Source organism: Pseudopodoces humilis, chromosome 2, assembly GCF_049639895.1.
Source record: "Pseudopodoces humilis isolate 2021_Gansu_Grassland_sample_001 chromosome 2, ASM4963989v1, whole genome shotgun sequence".
Classification (NCBI taxonomy): Eukaryota; Metazoa; Chordata; class Aves; order Passeriformes; family Paridae; genus Pseudopodoces; species Pseudopodoces humilis.
In genome coordinates, this window is record NC_142201.1 from 89,276,417 (window position 1) to 89,295,610 (window position 19,194).

The 19,194-nt window shown below is 44.8% G+C and overlaps 1 protein-coding gene across 1 annotated transcript; it reads left to right on the forward strand.

The window, feature by feature from the left end:
* Window positions 1-747: 747 nt before the first annotated feature.
* TNFRSF1A (TNF receptor superfamily member 1A) lies at window positions 748-17,451 on the forward strand. The gene is made up of 10 exons (XM_005523876.3): window positions 748-919; window positions 10,209-10,410; window positions 10,728-10,856; window positions 11,159-11,305; window positions 13,201-13,282; window positions 13,609-13,676; window positions 13,882-14,004; window positions 14,343-14,380; window positions 15,140-15,299; window positions 15,884-17,451. Exons 1-10 carry the CDS (start codon window positions 881-883, stop codon window positions 16,183-16,185), a joined length of 1,290 nt encoding a protein of 429 aa, XP_005523933.1. The 5' UTR covers window positions 748-880; the 3' UTR covers window positions 16,186-17,451.
* Window positions 17,452-19,194: the final 1,743 nt, after the last annotated feature.

Consider the following 19,194-nt stretch of genomic DNA (forward strand, 5'->3'; position numbering starts at 1 on the left):
TAGGAACAGTCTGTGGAGGTGCTTGGATTTCTCCGCAGCAGTTCAGCCAGTCCACGGAGTGAATTGTACCCATTTTGTACTGAAATGGGCAAATTCTTTCAAAACAATGCTTAGTAGCTTGATTTAATGTCTTTTACTGGAGTACAGAGACAATTCCAGAAAGCAAGGGGAAGTCTTAATGGGCAACAAATGAAGGGGAGTTCTTTGTCATTTAGCCACTCATTCCTAGATGTACTTTTGTTTTTCAAACATGCTAAGAGGATATATTAAATGAAGCAGGGCTTACACAGAATGTCATGTTGGTTCTGCTTATATTTGCACTATCTGTAGAGCTGGCTCATTGGTGCATACATGAACACGTGTGTTTTAAAGGAAAAACTACGGGATGGTCATACAGAGTCTAAAAATGCTGATCGTGGCTGAAAAATGCCTTTTGTTAAAATTAAGGCAGTTAAGATGCAAGGAGTCTTTTTCTTACAAGTACATGGTTAATTTTTACGTGGAAAGTACAGGTGAAGTGCGAAACACTCCTGCGTTAAGAACTTTTAAGATTTCAGTACAGCTCCCCTGACTCCTTTCCCGTGTGTTTTCTAGCAGCTTTGGCCACTCGATGCACCATCCGTCGCTTTTCTTCAGCTCGTCCGTCTGGGTTTTTAAGGAATGCTGCCGATGCCGGTCCCCGCGCGGCGGAGGGCGGGCGGGGCTCGGCGCGGCTCCGGGCCGCCTCCCGCTCGCCGCTCTCTTTCCTGCTGCCGCTGCCAGGAAGTTGGAGACGGGGTAGTCACTCTCCGCGCTGCTCCGGCCGGCGCTGGGTAGGGCTGGGGCGGCTTCCTCTGGACGTGGGAGACCCTGCCACGGGGATGTAGCGGGCCGCGGAGCCATGCGCGGCCCGGCGCTGCCCCGCAGCTCGCTGGGGACGGTAAGTCACGGAGGGGATTTCGCCGCTCCCGACGGAGCGGGGCCGTGCGCCGGCGGGACACCGCCTCGCCCGGCGACAGCTCCGGTGCCGCGGGTCTGCAGCCCGCTGCGGGTCCGCAGAGCGGCGTCCGCCGTCGAGTTTTCGGGCCCGGGCTCTCTTCGACCCTCCCGGCCGCCGTCGGGTTCCCCATCGCCGCCGGTCTGCGGACAGCCCGCTTTCTGCTCGCCCTCTCCGGCGGGCTGGGGCTCCCCTCTCGGCAGCGCCATGCCGGGGCGGGCAGCGGCGGGGGAGGGCTCGGGGACTCTGCGGGAGCGCGAGGCGGGCGGTCGTCGTCGCAGGGGAGGCTGGTGCTGGCGCCGGAGCGGCAGGAGCGGCGGGAGCGGGTCGGGCAGCCGAGCCGCGCCATCCGCCGGGTGCCCGCGGGGCAGCCGGGCAGCGACACCGCCGCGCTCGCCGCCTCCCTCCCTCCGCTCCCCGCCCACCGCTGGGCGCAAGGTTCTCTGGCGCCGTTTCCGGGATTTATCCCTGACTCTGGGAAAAGCGTCTGGGCTTACAGGAACGGCGGTGGATTCCCTGGAGCCCGCGGCGCGGCCGTTAACGCGTGGGGCGGTCCGGGCGCCGGGGCTGGCCGGGGCACCGAGCCGCCCGGACCGGGATCGGAACCGCCCGGGCCGGGATCGGAACCGCCCGGGCCGGGATCGGAGCCGCCCGGGCCGGGATCGGAACCGCCCGGACTGGGATAGCAGCCTCCCGGGCCGGGATCGGAGCCGCTCCGCTCCCACCGCCGCTGTGCGGGGGCCGGGGACGAGCCGCCCCCGCTTTGCTGTGCAGCCAGCCGCACACAAATGCCACTCTGCGGGCGTTTAAACAAAGATTAGCGGGTTGTAGCTACGTCCCAAACCACGGGATTTGTATAAAAACAAGTTCAGCTTTGCCGGTAGATTTTCTTAAGCCTACTTGGGCTTCGTGGGGCAAGACTTTTAGGCTGCCCGTAGTGATTTTGCTGGCGAAAAAGTTAAAAATGAAATCGGAAAGTTTTATGAATAACGTGATTGCCAGACCTGAATGGCTATCCAGTATTAGAAGATGTGTGGTAAAGCTGGGACAGTGGAGTGGTGTAAGCTCAGCATCGTGACATGGCTATAAATTCTGCTGTAGAGGTTACAAAGTCAAACTGTTTATCCTTAAATACCCGAGCATCCTGGTAATGCATACTTGCACTTGGCTGCTCTGGACTTGTAATCTTGGGTTAGTTGTTAATTTGCGGTCAGAAAGTTGCAACATGTGCAAAGTTGCCTTCCAGAAGGATTTGGATTTGGTTTTGGGTTTTTTTTTTTTTTGCCCCTTGGAAGGTCTGGAAACCTGGTAATAGACCTAAAGGTAGCAGTTGCAGGGCAACATAAAACTGAGAGAAAGAATACCTCGACTCTAGCTGTGGATCAGTTTCCCTTTTGGGACCTAGGTAGGAGACATAAACTGTTGATTTACAGATAGATTTCAAAGCAGTTAGCAAAATTGAAATGTGTATTTCTGGCTTAAGAATAGAGGTGCACACATTTTGGTGGAAATCAGATACTGTATGTGATATTATTCATTCAGTTGGCAAAAAAACCCAAACCTATTGGATTCCCCAAGTTCATGATATTGTCTTCAGTTAAATAACATACTGGAGGAAGTGTCCTTCAGTGGGATTTCTTTTGGAATATGTTTTCCCCTTCCTATTTGCATGTCATTTCAAGTTGTCAATAACCCTCTACTCCCTACAGATGTTTATCTTTTCAGTAAAATCATACTCTTTTTTTTCTTTCCCAGAATTACAGGTCTCACTCTGTTGCATGCCCTTCCATCTGTCAGTTACTTTATATACCATTCTGTTTGCTCTCATTGTCTTTCTTGGCCCCCTTATGCCTCCCTTCTACTCATCTGATTCTTGTATATTTCCTGCGATTCTTCAGAATTTCCTGTAGCCTGTTTCCATGCATTCACTCTTTTTGCCTGTCCTTAAACTCATTTTCAGGTTCTTTTATGTTTTTTCCCATGCACTCCTACCTTTTACAGTGGAAAAACTGGCATCTGTCTTCAATGAGGCGAGGGTGTTTTCTATCTCATTAAAAGGAAATATATATATATATATAATGGAAGTTTATTAAAGAAAATTCAATTTTATGAAGAACAAAGACAAAATAACCATAAGGGTACTTCTGGCACTGATTTCTTTTCAAAGTAAAGGGGAAAACCTGCCATTTTAAAGTTAGAAGCTATGTTTTGTAAAAATTGAAAACCAGGCCACCAAGTGCATTTTAAGAAAGAAGTAAAGAAGTGTTGGGCCACCAGCCTGTTTCCAGTAGTGACCAGCCACAGGTGTCTGCCAAGGATTTTGGAGCAGGGTGAATGTAGAGCAATAAAAAATACTTTCCTGGCTTCCAGTGGGCTAGGACTGTAGGAATTTCCGAGTTGATATGGCGTCTTCATATTTTGGATCCTTGACTGTGGGTTTTTTCGTTCTTCTGGTGGGTGTGGCGATCAGTTTTGGAGCCAGGACAGGTTTCTGGCAGAGCCAGAACTGCTTCTGGGAGTCCCACACCTCAGCTACATGTTGGCTGTAAAAGTACCTCCCTGTGTTAGTTTCGAACCTCTCTGCCTCTTGTCCTATGTGATGCCTTCTAGTCCTTGGAGGAGACAGAGAACACTCATCCCAGTTCACCTTCTCTTTGGTATTCATGACTTTGAGCCTGGTACAGTATCCTTGCCTCGGGTTTCTGTTTTATAGACTGGTATATCTTATCATTCTCTTAGTCGCAGTCATTCTGTAGCAATGATGGTCATTTTTACTTTTCTTTGTATTATATCTGGGTTAATTTATATTCTTAAGATTGGTGACTAGAACTACAGTCCAGATTCAATCCTTTATATATTGTCATAACAACACTCTTGCTTTTGTTCTCAAATCCTTTCCTTATAATTCATAGCATTTGATTGCATTTCTGATTATTTTCTCCAATCAGATTAATTGAACTTTTACTGCTTATTAATCTAATTTTAATTTCTATTTTTAGGACTAACTACTTCTAGCCAAATGAAATTTTTATATTAGGGTCTGTGTTAAGTACATTTGCGTGGCAATTTTTGTTCTCACAAGTAACCAGTACTGTCAGTTTGCCTTTCCCTTTTCATTAACATTTACAATGTTGTCATTTTGCTCTTTCTTACCCATTTTCTTTAGTCATCAGAAAGAGGCTTTGTTTGTATTTGGGGCAGATGCCTTGTGTTGTCTTCCGTAATCCCTGGATAGCGGAGTGCTTCCTTTGCTAACACATCTCTTTGTGTTATGCTCTGAGGAACCTGACAGTGGAAAGCACTTCTCAAAGCAGTGTCACTACATTTCTCTATTGAACCAAACAGGAATACATCTGTTCCAATGAGTAGGACTCGGCATTTGACAATTACCTGACTTAAAAATTCACCTAGTGAGTCACTGACAAGGGGCATGAGCAGGTCCATGGCACACTGTGGCAGGGGCTGAGGGCTCATGCCCAGCTGAAAATCATTTCAGGATGGAAAAGTAAGGACCCCACTGAGTCTTCCCATGTCTCCTGCTCCAGATGTGAGGCTGTACAGCAGCACAGAGTGGAGCTCAGCCCTAAACACAGGCAGGCAAAGTGCTGGGGTGATGAGGGTCAGTCAGCATGGCACTCTGACAGTGTTCATCAGTGTCCTCGAAGGGAAAACTTCCAAACAAATTTCCTTATGGTTCTTATCTCCTACTGACTTCTCCATTAGTTTCTTAATCTCTACTAATACGAAATAAAGCCTTCTGACTTTATATACTTTATGATATTTTATGATGTGAAGTCCAAAATCTTTATAGATAATCACAGTTTTCTCTTGGTTTTTAAGTTAAGATTTGTAAGGCCTTTCTTCAGTGTATCAAAGTTATTTCCAATCTCCTGATTTTAGACTGAAATACAGCATCCTTTCATCTTATCTTCATTAAATGAGGATTATTTATAATAGTACTTCTTGTAGCCTTTTTTTGTCCTTTCCAGATTTTCATGAGCAATGACAAAAGCTTCCTGTAAATGTTGCTTTAATGCACATTTCTCAGTGTGTAAAACAGAAGTTCTGGTTTCTCTTTCATCTTTGTATTGCAAACTAAAACAAATGCAAACCTCAGAGAGCTTTTGGAAATGAGTGAACCAGACAAAGAACATAAGGGTCAATCTTGCACCCTGATTTCTTTGGTAGCTCATTAGTCAGAGAAAGGACTGGTTTTTGTCCAAGGTTCCAAGCTGACTAATTTTTTATGACTCATTAAAAAGGTTCGCAGATGATTCGTATGTAGAATACTTGTGCATGGGGCATGTATCATGCTGGATTCTTAAGCCAAGGTAACCTGCTGTTACAAAATATTTTGAAACACTCTAATGACTCATAATGCCTCTTATTTGCAGGTAGTTAATTAGTTTAAAAGTGGAATTTGCAAAATGAAAGTATTTTTTGAGAGAAGTGGTTGATTAAGTTATTACAAAGGAATCTTTGTGCAACTTGGTCCCTGAGGGTTAAGGATGGTAAACTAAATATAGTTATATGAATAAAATATTTATTTCATTGATGATAATGCTGAGACGAAAAGACTTAATTCATAATTATGTACAACACAATATAGGTAGTTATAACTACTAGTAAGGTGTACTATTTTTTCAAGCAGTATTGAAGCAGGAGTATTAAAGATAGCAAAATGACCAAAATGTGTACTGTACCTGCTCCCTCCACCCTTCTCCCTGCAGGTGAGGAGCCTGGCAGGTCACAGCAGTGTTGCAGCCATTCATGCTGAGTAATTTGGTATTTCCCAGCCTTGTGTGGTGATAATATGGGACAACCCTGACGTGCTGCACTTCCCTGTGCATTCCCTCTGTTTCAGGTGCTGTGCTTTATGTCTCCTTGTCCTGAGAACACTGCTCTTAAATGTCCCTTATTTCCACCCTCTCACCCATCTTTCTGGCATCTTGCTTTGTTCTTCACTTTTATCTTTGCCCTTCCTCTCTTCCTTTGCCTTACTCTGGGGGGATATCACCTCAACTTGCAGTTCTCTGTGCATGGCCTGGTGAGGCAGAAGCAGGAACAGGTGTAAACTGTAGTGGTGGCAGTGATTCAAGAATATTTGGGTGTGAAAATTGTGGAAAGGCTCCTAACTCCTGTCTCAGCTGTCAAAACTTTGCATAGAAGAGCTTTTGGGCTTGTGCTGTGCCTTCTTTTCATTGTGAGTGAAGTGCTGGGCAGTAAGTGCTGGTGTGATGCATGGGAAGGAACTAGAGTTACCTTATGTGTGAGGAGAATGTGCGGGGAACACAGCTGTCCCCCAGAGGAGTAGAATGTTTTACAGAAGCAGCATTCTGCCATATTTTGGTTATTCCTGCAGCAGCTTCAGAAGTAAACCCTAGAGTTTTTGCTGACTCTATTTTCCTGGGTAGTCCATACTCACTGAAATGAGTGAGTTGCAATGAATCTGAGGTGTACAACTCATGTGGTTTGAATTATCACTTGGCTTAGGTAATACACATTGTCTCTGTGAAGTTGCTTAGTGGGTACTGTTTTTTTTATGCTGGCAAGTGGAGTGTGCTGTACACCTAACAATGGAAATTCAGCTTATTTCACTTGCAGAAGACCTCTAAACTTTGCCTCGGCAAACTCTTATCAATGGCTTGAGGCTTCAGTGCTTGGTAAATGGAGCTAAATCTGGCTGGCAACTGATTCAACAGAACAGAATTCAACAGAATGACTAGGTTGGAAGAGACTTCCAAGATCATCAAGTCCAACCCGTGCCCTAACACCACAACTAGACTATGGCACTGAGTGCCACATCCAGTCTTTTTTTAAACCTCCCTGGGCAGACCATTCCAGTACTTTATTATTCTTTCAGTGTAAAACTTTTTCCTAATATCCAACCTATATTTCCCTTGGCGCAGTTTAAGATTACCAGCAGTGATTCTGAACCAGCAGTGTTCCTCAGGGCTCAATTCTAGGGCCAGTTCTGTTCAATGTGTTTATTCTACATAAATTGTGTATTGAGCAGTGATTATTGGGATGAAATTGAACAAACAAGTCCAAATGCTGGATCCTGAATCTGAGGACAGAATTACCGCCAGGCACAAGTGCAAACTGGGAGAGGAGTCTGGGGAGGGCCCTGCAGGGAGGGCCCTGGGGGTGCAGGTGGCAGCAGCTCAGTGAGAGTCAGCAGGGTGTGCCTGGGCAGCCCAGAGGGCAGAAACCATGTTCTGGGGGGCATCAAACAGGCAGCACAGCCGGGCAGAAGGGGGGATCACCCCACTGTGCTCAGTGCTGCTGCAGCCCCAGCCAGAGTGCTGGCAGCAAATCCAAGCCTCACATTTTGAGGATCTGAAGGTCCTTGAATGTGTTCAGATGAGGGGAACTGCTAAAGAATTTTTTTAAATCAGGCTCTCATCTCCATCAGACAGATTTATTGGTACAAATCAACTGTGTCACATGGTAGCTTAAGCCAGGTGCCTCAAAAGAGGGACGCCAACAAAGAAATCCCTGGGCAATTACACCCTTATGATCTAAACTCCCTATCCCTCAAGCAACGGTCGGGATCAAAAGCATTATTATATGGGGTCTTCTCACTCTTCACTGGGTCACTACCAAGTGGTTTGCCTTCATATCCTCTTAGATTGGTTTTGCTGAGGATTTTGATCAGTTCTGTAGTCCATGTTGTATCATGGTTGTTACAGGTCATATACCACAAGTTATGTGCCTTCCAACTGAAACAGAGCAGACTGTTCTAATTTCATGTATTACCTGAATTTGATGAAATTGTTAATGGGTATAAATCAGTTGCTGAATGGCCTGGGAAGCTGCTGAAGAGGGTGGTGTTTGGTTGTTTTTTTTCCATCACGTGGATGATTTTGCTGGATGGCCGAGTCACTTGTGGCCTGTGACTCTGCTCCTCAGATTGTGGTCCCTAATGTATTAACTCTGCTTTGATGACACTTAAAGACATGCTTTCACTTCATCTGAAAAATTAAAAGCACTTCTGTTTTCTTTTGACTTTGAAGGTGTATCTGACCAATTTTCTCTGTATTTTTGGCTTAATCTTTGATGCTTTAATTTTCTTTCCACTGCTGACTTGTGTGACTTATGGGCTGACTGTTTATAGTCTCATATTGGGGGATTAATCACTAGCTACAGAATCAGGATGTTTTTCCTGTTACTGTGTGTGAGAACATCTGTGTGAAGGATCTTTTATCCATTTTCTTGCAAGCAATAAATCTTGTAATGTCAGTTGCTGAAGCAATTTTTAGTTTCACTGAGTTGTTGGAGAGCTTACAATTATTCTGTGGTCAACTAATTAAGTCTGAAATGATAATTATTTAAATATGTGGTTCTCCTTTTTCCCATTCACCATTTTATCATCTGGTCTACTGAATATGTCAGAGCTCTCTGAAAAATGATGTTTTATCTTTGTCAGAGTTGAAAACGCCATCCTTCTTGTGATTTTAAGTTGCTTTTATGTATGTCCTTTTTTCCCCCAAGGCTTTAATTCTGAAAGAGAAACAGGACAATGTAGGGCTGTCATAGCCATTTCATTCTATCTATCTTTTGTTAAGCTTGCTACCACAAGGTTGGTATCAGCACTGTGGTTTACCCTTTTTGGTTTACTTTGCTTTTGCTATAACTCTCTTAGATGAAATAGCAAAGAAAAAAAACAAAAACAAGGAACTCTGAAGCTGTGCCTGTACTGCTGGGCATCTTCAAAAAAACACTTTCAAAAAAACGAGCTAGGAAAACATTACAATTAGAGGGAAGGTAGCATAGTAAAACTTTGTGTGAGATTATAATGGTGGGGTGGTGTTAATTTGAAAAAAACTTAGTTGATTTTCATCATTCACATGATGCATGGAGTTCATTGGTGCATCTGTAACAGAAGTATCAACACATGGATGGTCCAGATGGTATGGCCAGGATCACTTGTGGGCCAAGAAGATGACAAGGGATGCAGGTTGTTGTCTTCATCATGCTGCTGGGCTTCTTCGTGGTACTGTCAAGTAGTTTTTGGACAAATCTTTCATACTCTTCAGGAGTCATCAGTGGCTATGGGATGGGTCTTTGCTGTAGAAACTTGCTGACTTCAGGTTTCATAAATCTTTTTATGTGGTTTTGTTTTGTTAGGGTTTTTTTAAACTTTTTGTTGTTGTATGTTTTTTCTTTATCTGAATATTTGAAATGCATGCTCGAGATCTGTTTTTCTATTGGGCCAACAGGAGGAGGAGTTGTGTTTGTGGTATGCTGCAATCTTGTACCATCCTTCTGGTACAGGATCTTTTGCTGATGAGTCATTTATGCTGTGTTCTTACCAGAGTGGAGACCTTTTGGCCATTACATAAACAGTATATTTCTCAATTTCATTGCTGGGAATAGTGTCCTGAAAACAGTGTCCAGGGAATGGCATCCTTCATTATTGGTACAGGCTGTGCTTTTAACCCTTGGTTCATGTGTGTGGGGGTGTACAAAGTCACACTCTCTTACAGTCATCATATGGCAGTCATGCCAATCTTAGTATTTCTGTTGAGATTGGCATGACAACTTTCAAGTGGAAAAATAGAAATAAAATTTTAAGAGTTAAAAAAAGAAGAAACTGTGCATTTTTGTGTTGAACTCTATGGGCTGATTGTTAACAGCTGCAGTTTAGGAGGAAGAACATGCATTTGACACAGGGAGAAGTCACTAACTTTCCCATGTTTCTTAGTTTGGCTTGCTCAGGAGGCATTTTGGAAGATTTCCTGTATGTGGTTTGCAGGCAATGAGATCCTCCTTTTCCATCTTATTCCAAACTTCCCATCTTGTGTATTTATTCAGTGGAACTACAAGTATTGGATGCATTCTTCTCAGTGGAACTTACTGTCTTCCTTAATAAAAACATTTCTTTGCTCTTGTGTAACTTTTATGCAAGCTGAAGCATTTTCAAGGCATTCAATGTATAAACTGCACATCATGAAAAATATTTGTTTTATATACAACCAGTTTTCCCACAGAGGCCATTGAACAGTATGTTAGTATCACAGATGGCAGGCATCGGTTTGTTGCTGGTTTATTTTCGTAAATCATCTCCCCACACACATTTGCCAGTGGAGGGTCCCATTACCAGAATTAGCCAGGTAAACTGAACTCAGAATTTAATTCTAAGTGCTCAAGTCAGAGGTGCATTCTGCAGGAAGATACAATGTTTTCTCACCTTGTTTCTCTCCTCTCCCCTCTCCCTCTCTGTTTACAGGTTGTTCTAATATTTGTCTGTGTGTTGACAAAAGAATCTGTAGAAATTACTCCAGTGCCATATAGACTGCAAGTCCATCGGGCTGCTTTGGATGGAAGAGGCCTCTCTAACTCTTTGAGGAGAGAAAAAAAACAGATGCACTGTCTCCTGGGACAATACCTACACCCCAGGAAGACCCACTGCTGCATGAGGTGTCATGCAGGTAATACAAAATAAATACAGTAGTAGTGACTTTCACCTTGGTGGCATTTCCCTGTCCTGCACTCTGAAACTGTCTCTTTCTTACAGCTAATCAGCTCTCCCTTTGCTTGGTACCTATCCCTACCCTGATAAATTCATATTCCTTTTATTTATACTTATTCTTTTTCTCCTCTTATGGGCTGTCAGTGTCATTCACTGGTGAGAGGAAGCATACTTGGTCCTTATGCCATCAACTCCAGGGTTTCTTTGAGGAGCCAGTAACTACTGCCTTCCCATTTGCCTTCCTGTCAGAGCTCTGTTAAGTGATTTTTCTTGCAGGTACTTATAAGGCAAAAGACTGTGATGGGCCTGACCAGGCAACTGTCTGTCTTCCGTGTGCCAATGGCACATTCACAGCTGTTGATAACACCATGTCCAAATGCTTCCGGTGCACACGCTGCCGTACAGGTGAGTTACTGCCAGATCTGCAGGATCTGAGGAAAATGGTGGTGGATGAGGGCTGGAGGGGATGGCAAGGTGAGCAAGGGAGCTTGGAAAAGTAAGCAATTGAATGGGTAATTATATGGGAACGGACTGAGGACAGCAGGAATAAGGGTTGCCAAATTAGTACAGTCTGAGATACAGTTTGCAGGCCTTCCTGGCCTTTTTCTGGGAAAATTAGGGGATAACAATACCTATCATTGTAACAGTGCTGTCAGTTGAAGATGAAGTAAGAGGCTGAAGTAATGAGTTCTCCTTTCTTTCCTCAGAACTCCAGCAGATAGTAGAGACCCCCTGCACCCCACAGCAAGATACTGTATGTGGCTGTCAGAAGAATCAGTATCAGATTGATTCCGAGTCTGAATTCTTCCAGTGTAGAAACTGCAGCTCATGTGCCAATGGGATTATTGCCAGCTGTGAGTATGGCATGGATATGGCTCCAGTGCAGATGTACTGTAGTAGGGTAGACTTTCTGATATGCTGCAGTGCCTTGCACTGAAAGGATGGTAGTTTTGGAACAACTCTGGGCTTGGTCTGCTCTTTTTCCTTGGAAAGACTGCTATATTTTCCTCCTTTGGCATCAATCCCCATTTCCTATCATAGCTGCTTTCTTTTGTCCTTGAACAGTTTCTTGGTTTTGGCTGTTGTGAGGAGCTACTTTTTTGCTTAATTTTGGTTCCTCTGTCTTGCCTGTCCTGAAGCAAGGTCTTTATGTTGTAGAGCAGGTTTGCCCTTGCCTTCTTTGTTTGTCTTTCTCCTGATGCTCACTGCATTTCCCCTACCAACTGCTGGAAGAACTTTGAGTCTGATGGAAAGTACCCCTGGTGCCAGTGCTCAACTGAACTGCTTGTCAGTCAGTTGCTGAAGAACCACTGTGTTCTGTGCAGTGTTCTAAAGTCAAGAGCTGCTAGTAAGGCTGAACTATACCCAGTGCCACTGGGCATTACCTTGGGGTGTCTGGGAGAAGTACTCATGTTAGCTGTCCCAAGGTGCCTCATGTACAGTCAGGAATCAGAGATCTTAAACAAACAGTGCTGTCTGTAGTCTTAATTCTTTCCATGTCCCTTAAAGTCTTCTTTTCATGTGATGACTGAAAAAGCATGAGTCAGTATTGGATGCAACACTAACTGACTTTATTTCCATAATCATAAGGCAAATGTGTAACCTCATTTATGGGGTTGCACAGGAGGATCCAGCTGTGCAGCCAAACGACATCACACATCCGTGCCCATTCACAGGCCGACTGTTCTTCCAAGTCTGCACGTACATACATTCTTTAGTGGCTGTCTTCCAGCCCAAGGACACACACTCCCCTCTGAACATCTTATTCAGCTGGTCTTGATCTGTACAAAAGATACAGTTATAATTATTTTAGTCATCATTCTTTAATCATCCAGCAGGCCTGTGCTTCCAGTCCAGCTGCTCCCACCTTGTCTGACCACCCTACCTCCTCTTAAAGCTATCCTCTTTTCTTTGCAAACTATGCTGATCCTGATCCCTTTCCCATCTCTTACCCTGCCCAGTGTGAGGTTTGCTGTTTCACTGGTGAATGTGTTCCCTCTAGTGCTCAATCATCTTGTCAGAGTTTCCACGCTTAAGCCTCTCCTCAAAGGTCATCATTGCACACTATCCTTCAGCTTCCTTCCCTCTTGGCTGATGCAGAACTGTTTCATTCCCGTCCCTCGCTAGCCACAAAATGCATGCTCCTTGTTCTAGTACATTTTCCCCTCCTCTCATGCAATTTGATATCCTCCCATCACTGTTCTTGCCTGCTCCTCCCCACACCTGTTTTACTCAGGCTCTCTCCTGCGGCTTGCTTGGAAGCAATAGTTCTTTCATTTCTTACCCCTTCTACTCATGACATCAGAAGAGTGCTTATGTGTCCCATGACTTGAAGTGATTTCTCCCTGCCCTGAACTGACTTCCTCACCAGTCCCAGCTGCTCAGGGTTCACTTCTCCCTCATCTTGGCCTGACTAATGTGGTTTCCCTTCCTGACATGCTTGAACTTGAGTGACTTTTACTGCTTTTTGCACATTACACTAATTTCAGCTGCTCTGTAGTTATAGTCCCTTTCCGAGCCTCTACAGAGGTGCTCACCTTCAGAACAGTGGCACTCTTATTTTTACTACTTTTATCCTCCCCCAGCTCTGTTTTTGTATGGAGATCAAATCCTTTATCTCTTCTTCAGTAGCAGTTTTCCAGGCTTAAAAAAGGATAATCTCTCATTCATCTTGGAGTGGATCTTTTTCCCTTAGTTTTCTTTTCTGTCCAGATAATGGCAACAGTTTCTGTTTTTTTTTCTTCTACAGGTTCAAAGAACAAAGATACAATTTGCAGGTGTAAGCCTCAGTTCTTCCTGTCCCGTAGTAACATTTGCAAGCCCTGCAACAGGTGAGCTATTTTACTCTGTATGCCCCACCACTGAGTAGGAGAGACAGCAGGAGAGCTCCACAGTGGGAGGAAATTCTTCTCATGACTCTTTCTATCTAGACATAGCTTTACAATATTCTAATTGCCTTGGTGGGGCAAGTAGGTGTTCACCTCTGCCACCTCCCGTTTCCTCCATGTAGGCATCAGCCCACTAAGAACCCAAAATCACTAAGTCATACTGCACTGCTCTGCTTTGCAGGCTCATCTTGACTTGTCTCTTAATTGGGATGGTTGCCAAGGGCTAGAGTTTCATTGCATGTGTGCTCACCTCTGATTTGTTCTTTCAGCTGCACTGGAGAGGACTGCTTGTGGTGTCCTAGCCCAGTTGTTACCACACCGACTTCATCTGGGCTGAGTGAGTACTCAGGGGACTGAAGTGCAGTGGAATCTTTTCATTATGGGGTGTTCTATTAATGCCTTTTGTAAAGGGTTCTGTTTTCCGCTTTCTCAAACTATTATCCTTTTTCTCCCTACCATTTGCAAATCTTGCTGTTCTTCCTCTAGCACTTACCTCCTCCTTTCTTAGTCACTCATGTATTTGCTCTCTTCCTTTTGTCCAGATGGAAACGTTGTACTTGGCACCCTTGTTGCAATATTTGGAGTTATCTCCATCCTCTTCATTGCATATAAAGTAGGGAAGCTGGTCCAGAAGAATAGGATAGAGTCGTGTTTCTACTCCTGTGGTGAGTACAATGGCACATGCAGTGATATTGGTTGGGATAGACACTGTTTTCTCTGTGGCTTTGTGTGTGTGCATGTGTGAGGGACAAAGTGGGATCCCCTTACTCTGCTCTGCTGCAAGGTCAGAGTAGCACAAGAACTAAATAGCCAATGCTCCTGTTGCAGTTCTGCATCCAGGCCCACAGCTGTGACTGGAAGTGCATGTGAGCTTATTTCTGGGACGTGTATTTTGCTACATAGCATTTTTGCAGGGCAGGATTGTGAATAGCTGCTTTCCTGTTTTCTCTGGGACAAGAGGAAGTGAAAATAATTTCTTCTTTTTTTTTTTCTTTCTTTGAAGTTTCTTTGCCACAGACAACCGAGGAGCCTGTATCAGAGGTGAGCAAGATGATGGGTATATCTTGCACTTTCAAATATGTTAGCCTAGGATCTGGAGTAATAATTTTCCCCATGGGCTGTTTTCAGGCCTTGTATTTTCAAGTGAGCTGTTTAACTCAGAAGTCTTTTCCTGTAGAGGGTGGAGCCAGTAACACTTTACTTCCCCACTTCTAGAGGATGCTTTTCAAACTCATGGCTTTTTGCTATTTTTTTTCTTCCTTTTTTTTTCTTCTTTTTCTGGATGCATTTTGTTCAGATAGTTGGGCCTTAATCTCCTTTTCTCTCCTCTACCCCAAGCTTGGAGGATTTAATTAATTTTACTTCACTTCAGATCTTGACTCCACAAGCCTCTCAATGCTGCTTCACAGTATTCTCTCAGGTCCAAGGTAACTCTGCAAATAAGAGGGCCCAGTCAGCAGCTGAGGTGGGGTTTCCACAGTCTTACAGAGGAGGCTGATGGGAAAGGTGGAAGGTGGAGCTTCTAGAATGGTAGTGATTTTGGATGCCAGCCTTACTTGATTTTGTAAAGAAATATTTGTTTCCAGACTACTAATTTATGGTGCCAGAAGAAAGTTAAACTCTTTGGGTTCTGCTGAAAAGAAATGTTTGGTGTCTTCTGCTGAAGCAAGGCATGTAGGAAGAATTAAAATCTCAACCTATCTTGGATAAATTTTAGCATATAAAGCTAGCGTTTACTTGCAGGAGACAGGTGTATTGTGCTGCTGTGGGTGATTCTGGACTATATAATGTGTCTTTCAGGTTGAGGAAAAAAGAAATGAAATTTTCACCCTTCTTCCTGAGTCCAAGAAGGAAACAGAATTGCCAGTAAACACAACCCTACCATCTGCACCTCTGCCACAGAGTTCACATGAGTTACCAGACTGTGTCAGAGCTGCCAGGAAGACACAGGTTCCAGACGGTAAGTGAAACTCCTCCATCCTTCTCTCCTTCCCCAGTCAAACAAGAACCTAATTATGCAGATGCAACTATGAGTATGCTGGACAGACCTTATCTAGTGTATGTGATCTGGATGTATACCCATGCATGGCGCAATACAAAGGCAGAAGCATGCCCAGAGCCTGTGAGTCTGTATATGCTAAATATCTGTGCAAGGCCTTTCTGTTGTCCCTTTTCCCTGCCAGCAAAATGGAATGTCGTATGTGTTGACATGCTGTCAGTCTTAACACCTCTGGGGTAGTGACCCAGAATAATATCAGTAAGTCATTCTTTTCCAAGAATGCACGGCAGCAAGGCCTTAAGCAAATGTGCTTGACTCTGCTCATAACCGTACACAAGAGCATGGCAACATTCCCATTACATTTTGAGGGATAAGAGCAAGTCTGGACATCACACGAGTCTGTGTGATTACTCTGGAGAACTGGAGAAGACTTGAACAAGAGGGTGCAATGCAAGATACCAAGGCAATCTCCAGCCCTGGATTATTCATATTCTCCTTGAGGTCGAAGAATCTTGCATCTCACAGTTTTCCCTCTCTTTTCACAGACCCTGCTATTCTGTACACTGTGGTGGATCACGTGCCGCCGTCTCGCTGGAAGGAGTTTGTGCGGCGCCTGGGCCTGAGTGACTGGGACCTGGAGCGGATTGAGCTGGAGCACCGGCGCTTGCGAGACGCCCAGTATGAAATGCTCAGACTCTGGAAACTGCAGATGGGCCGTGCTGCCACTGTGGAGCACATCACCTGTGTTCTCAACCAGATGGAGCTCAGTGGCTGCAGTGAGGCTGTTCAAGAAGCTTTGCTAAGCCAGAACTCTCCTCAGTCTTGCAGCCTCCACAACCATCTTTAATCTATTTCTGCTTTAGCTGCCTTTGACTATTAAGAGGGGATCGTAGCTCTATTTCTTTCCCTGTATCTCCCCATCTTTGTAACACTCGTCAGCTGGTTTTGGTGGAGACAGCAGCAGATTGTGCTGGAGGAAGGCTGAGGTTTGCTTCTTAACCACCATGTAGTTCAACACCTTTAAGCCACGGCAGACCTCTGCAACACCTCCTTTCCCAAGGAGGGAAAGCACCTCATAAAGGAAGTGGTGTGTGAACTCTGACCAAGATGCAAATAGGAGCTCTGAGTGACTTGATCATAGATCAGCTTCTATGGACAAGTTGTTGCTGAACAGGTGCTCCACACATCATGTGGTGGGTAAATAGGGTGCTTTGATTAAGCTGACTGCTCAGATGTTAAAGTACTCACTCACTTCTTGCAGATCTATTTTTCTGCGAGACCAACCAGTTGAAGTGGCTCATATTGCAGCCTTTTGATTGCTAAATCTGACTCAGAGGAAGTGGTGGGAGGATGTGCCTATTTCTGGGAGCAGGAGAGGATTGCCCTCTCGGTGTGAACCAGTACCAGCTAGTAGGTATCTCCACAGCAAGACTCCTGGAGATTCAGAACTGGTTCTCTCTCTCCAAGAAACAGGATGTTATCCTTTCCACACCATGTCCCTCAGTTCCCACAGGAGTAAGGATTCCAAGTCAGTGAGTCAGATGAGAGGATTGGTGCTTTTTTTCTCAAGTTTTTTTTTTCTGTATCTAGAAACCATGTAAGTTAGCATTAACAAAACACCTGCCTGTGTGTTTGTCCAAGTGCAGCAGGGTGGCAAGGAGTGTGTGCATCTGCCTGAGTGAGGTGGTACCTGTGCATGAGCATGTCCTCTGCAAATCTGTGTTTGCATACAGGTTGGTAGGCTTGTGTCTACCTGCTTATCTACATATGGATGATCTGATGAATCTAACTGCAGATGGGACTGTGTACGTGTCTCTGTAGATATTTTAGCAGCTGTTGAATAACTTTACACTACTTCCTGGACTGCGTTCTGTGATTGCTGCTTGCCTGTGGGAGCCACTGTGTACCATCTCCAGGCTCTCCCCATCACTTTCTCACTGGAATTACCCTGGGTGGGCCAGACGTAGCAAAAATCAATTAGCCTGCACCAGGTGCAGGCTGTCCACGTGTTTGTAACATGGATTTTTTCACTCTCTAATCCCTCGACCAGACAGAAAGTTTCTATTGTAAATACACTAAATGTTCTGAATTAAAGTGGATATTTTTACCTCTGTTCTGGTTTTGCTCGTATCAGCTTCTTTTCTGTGACTGTGGCTGGGGGCAGAGGAAGTGGAATAACAGAAGTGTCAAGAGTGGGTGGGCTTGGTGGTCTTGTGTATTATTTAAAAAAAAAAAAACAAGTTTTGTGTACTTTGGTATGTAAAACTTAGCTGACCTCATGTCACAAGAAGCTAGCGGAGGGCAGGAGGTAGGACTGAAATGAAATCCAGTTGCAGGCCTTCTCAGATATTCAAGAATATGAATGCAAGCACATGTAGAGTGAATTTTTAAAGAATATATAATGAGTCATTTGGATTTGTATCTGGCTTTTTAAAGTGGAAAATATCTTTAAATAGAAGAGTAATAATAGGTTATACTTGAATGGTATTCTTAAATGTTTTTGTCTGAGGAACCAAAGCACCATGTTAAATAAGGAAGGACTACTCCTGTTCCACTTGAAAGTTTCCTACTTGAAACATTGGAAGTTCCTGACAGTCAGTGACAAAGCCTGGAGCTGAAGTCAGTTTTAATTCCCAGTTTGAGGCCTTGTTTTGCTGCTCCTACATCCTATTTTAATTGAGGATGATTTTATTGTTACTTAGGCTTTTTTTTTTATCAGAGACAGTACAAAGCTCACTGTAATACACTTTTTCATTATTTATGTTCAACAAGCACAACAGTACGATAGTTTTTAGAAGTACGTGCTGTATATTGAAAGCGCTTGAAGTGGGGAAATTCTCAGAAATCTTTTCCAGGTTTGATGTCTAAGCCTTGGGGTTTTCCCCCCATCTCAAACTGTTTAATACATCATTTAAAATCCATGTGTTACAAAGCTTGTGGCACAAGGTAAGCCACAAGCAGCAGGCCCCAACTGCTTGGTTGCCAGTGGCTTCATGCAGGAATTTTCTAGAAATCCATGGCTATGAGGTGTTCCAGAGAATGCTGAAGACTCCTTCAAGGTAACAAAGGTGATTTGGGTAGGTAATACATGTGAGGATGGGAGTGGAGGTGCCTCATGCTGCTGTCTCTGAGCCTGGACAGAGCAGCCACCAGAAAAATGCATCTGTTTATGTAATGTCATGTATTTGTCTTCACTGAGTATCTAATGCTGAAGTGATGAGGCCTGTATATAGAACATTTACATTATAACTGTAAGGGGTCCAGCTCTGGTCCTCCAGCATGAGGAGGACATGGAACAGTTGGAGAAAGTCAGAGGAGGCCACGAGGTTGGTGAGAGGACTGGAGCACCACGTATGAAGACAGGCTGAGGAAATTGGGTCTGTTCATCCTGGAGAAGGTTCTGTGGAGACCCCCCCCAGCAAGCTTCCAGCGTCTGAAGGGGGCTGCTGGGAAGCTGGAGAGGGACTCTTCATCACTGTTGTGATAGGACAAGAAGTAAATTGAAAGAGGGGAAATTTAGGCTGGATATTAGGAAGGAATTCTTTACTGTGAGGGTGGTTGCCCAGGGAAGCTGTGGATGCCGCAACCCTGGCAACGTTCAAGGCCAGGCTGGATGGGGCTTTGAGCAACCTGGTGCAGCGGAGTTGGGACTAGCTAATCCCTAAAGTCCCCTCTAACCCATGACATTCCAGGCTTCTGTGGATCCGCGGCGGTCACTTCTCCGCCTCAGCTGTTGCACCTCCCTCGCCGCTGCGGCGGGCGATGGTCCGAGCGTGGCGGCGCCCGGCGGCTCCCCCCGCGGCCCGCCGCGCCTTGGTACGGCCCGCGGGGCCGCGGTGCGCGCCGGGAGCGGGCC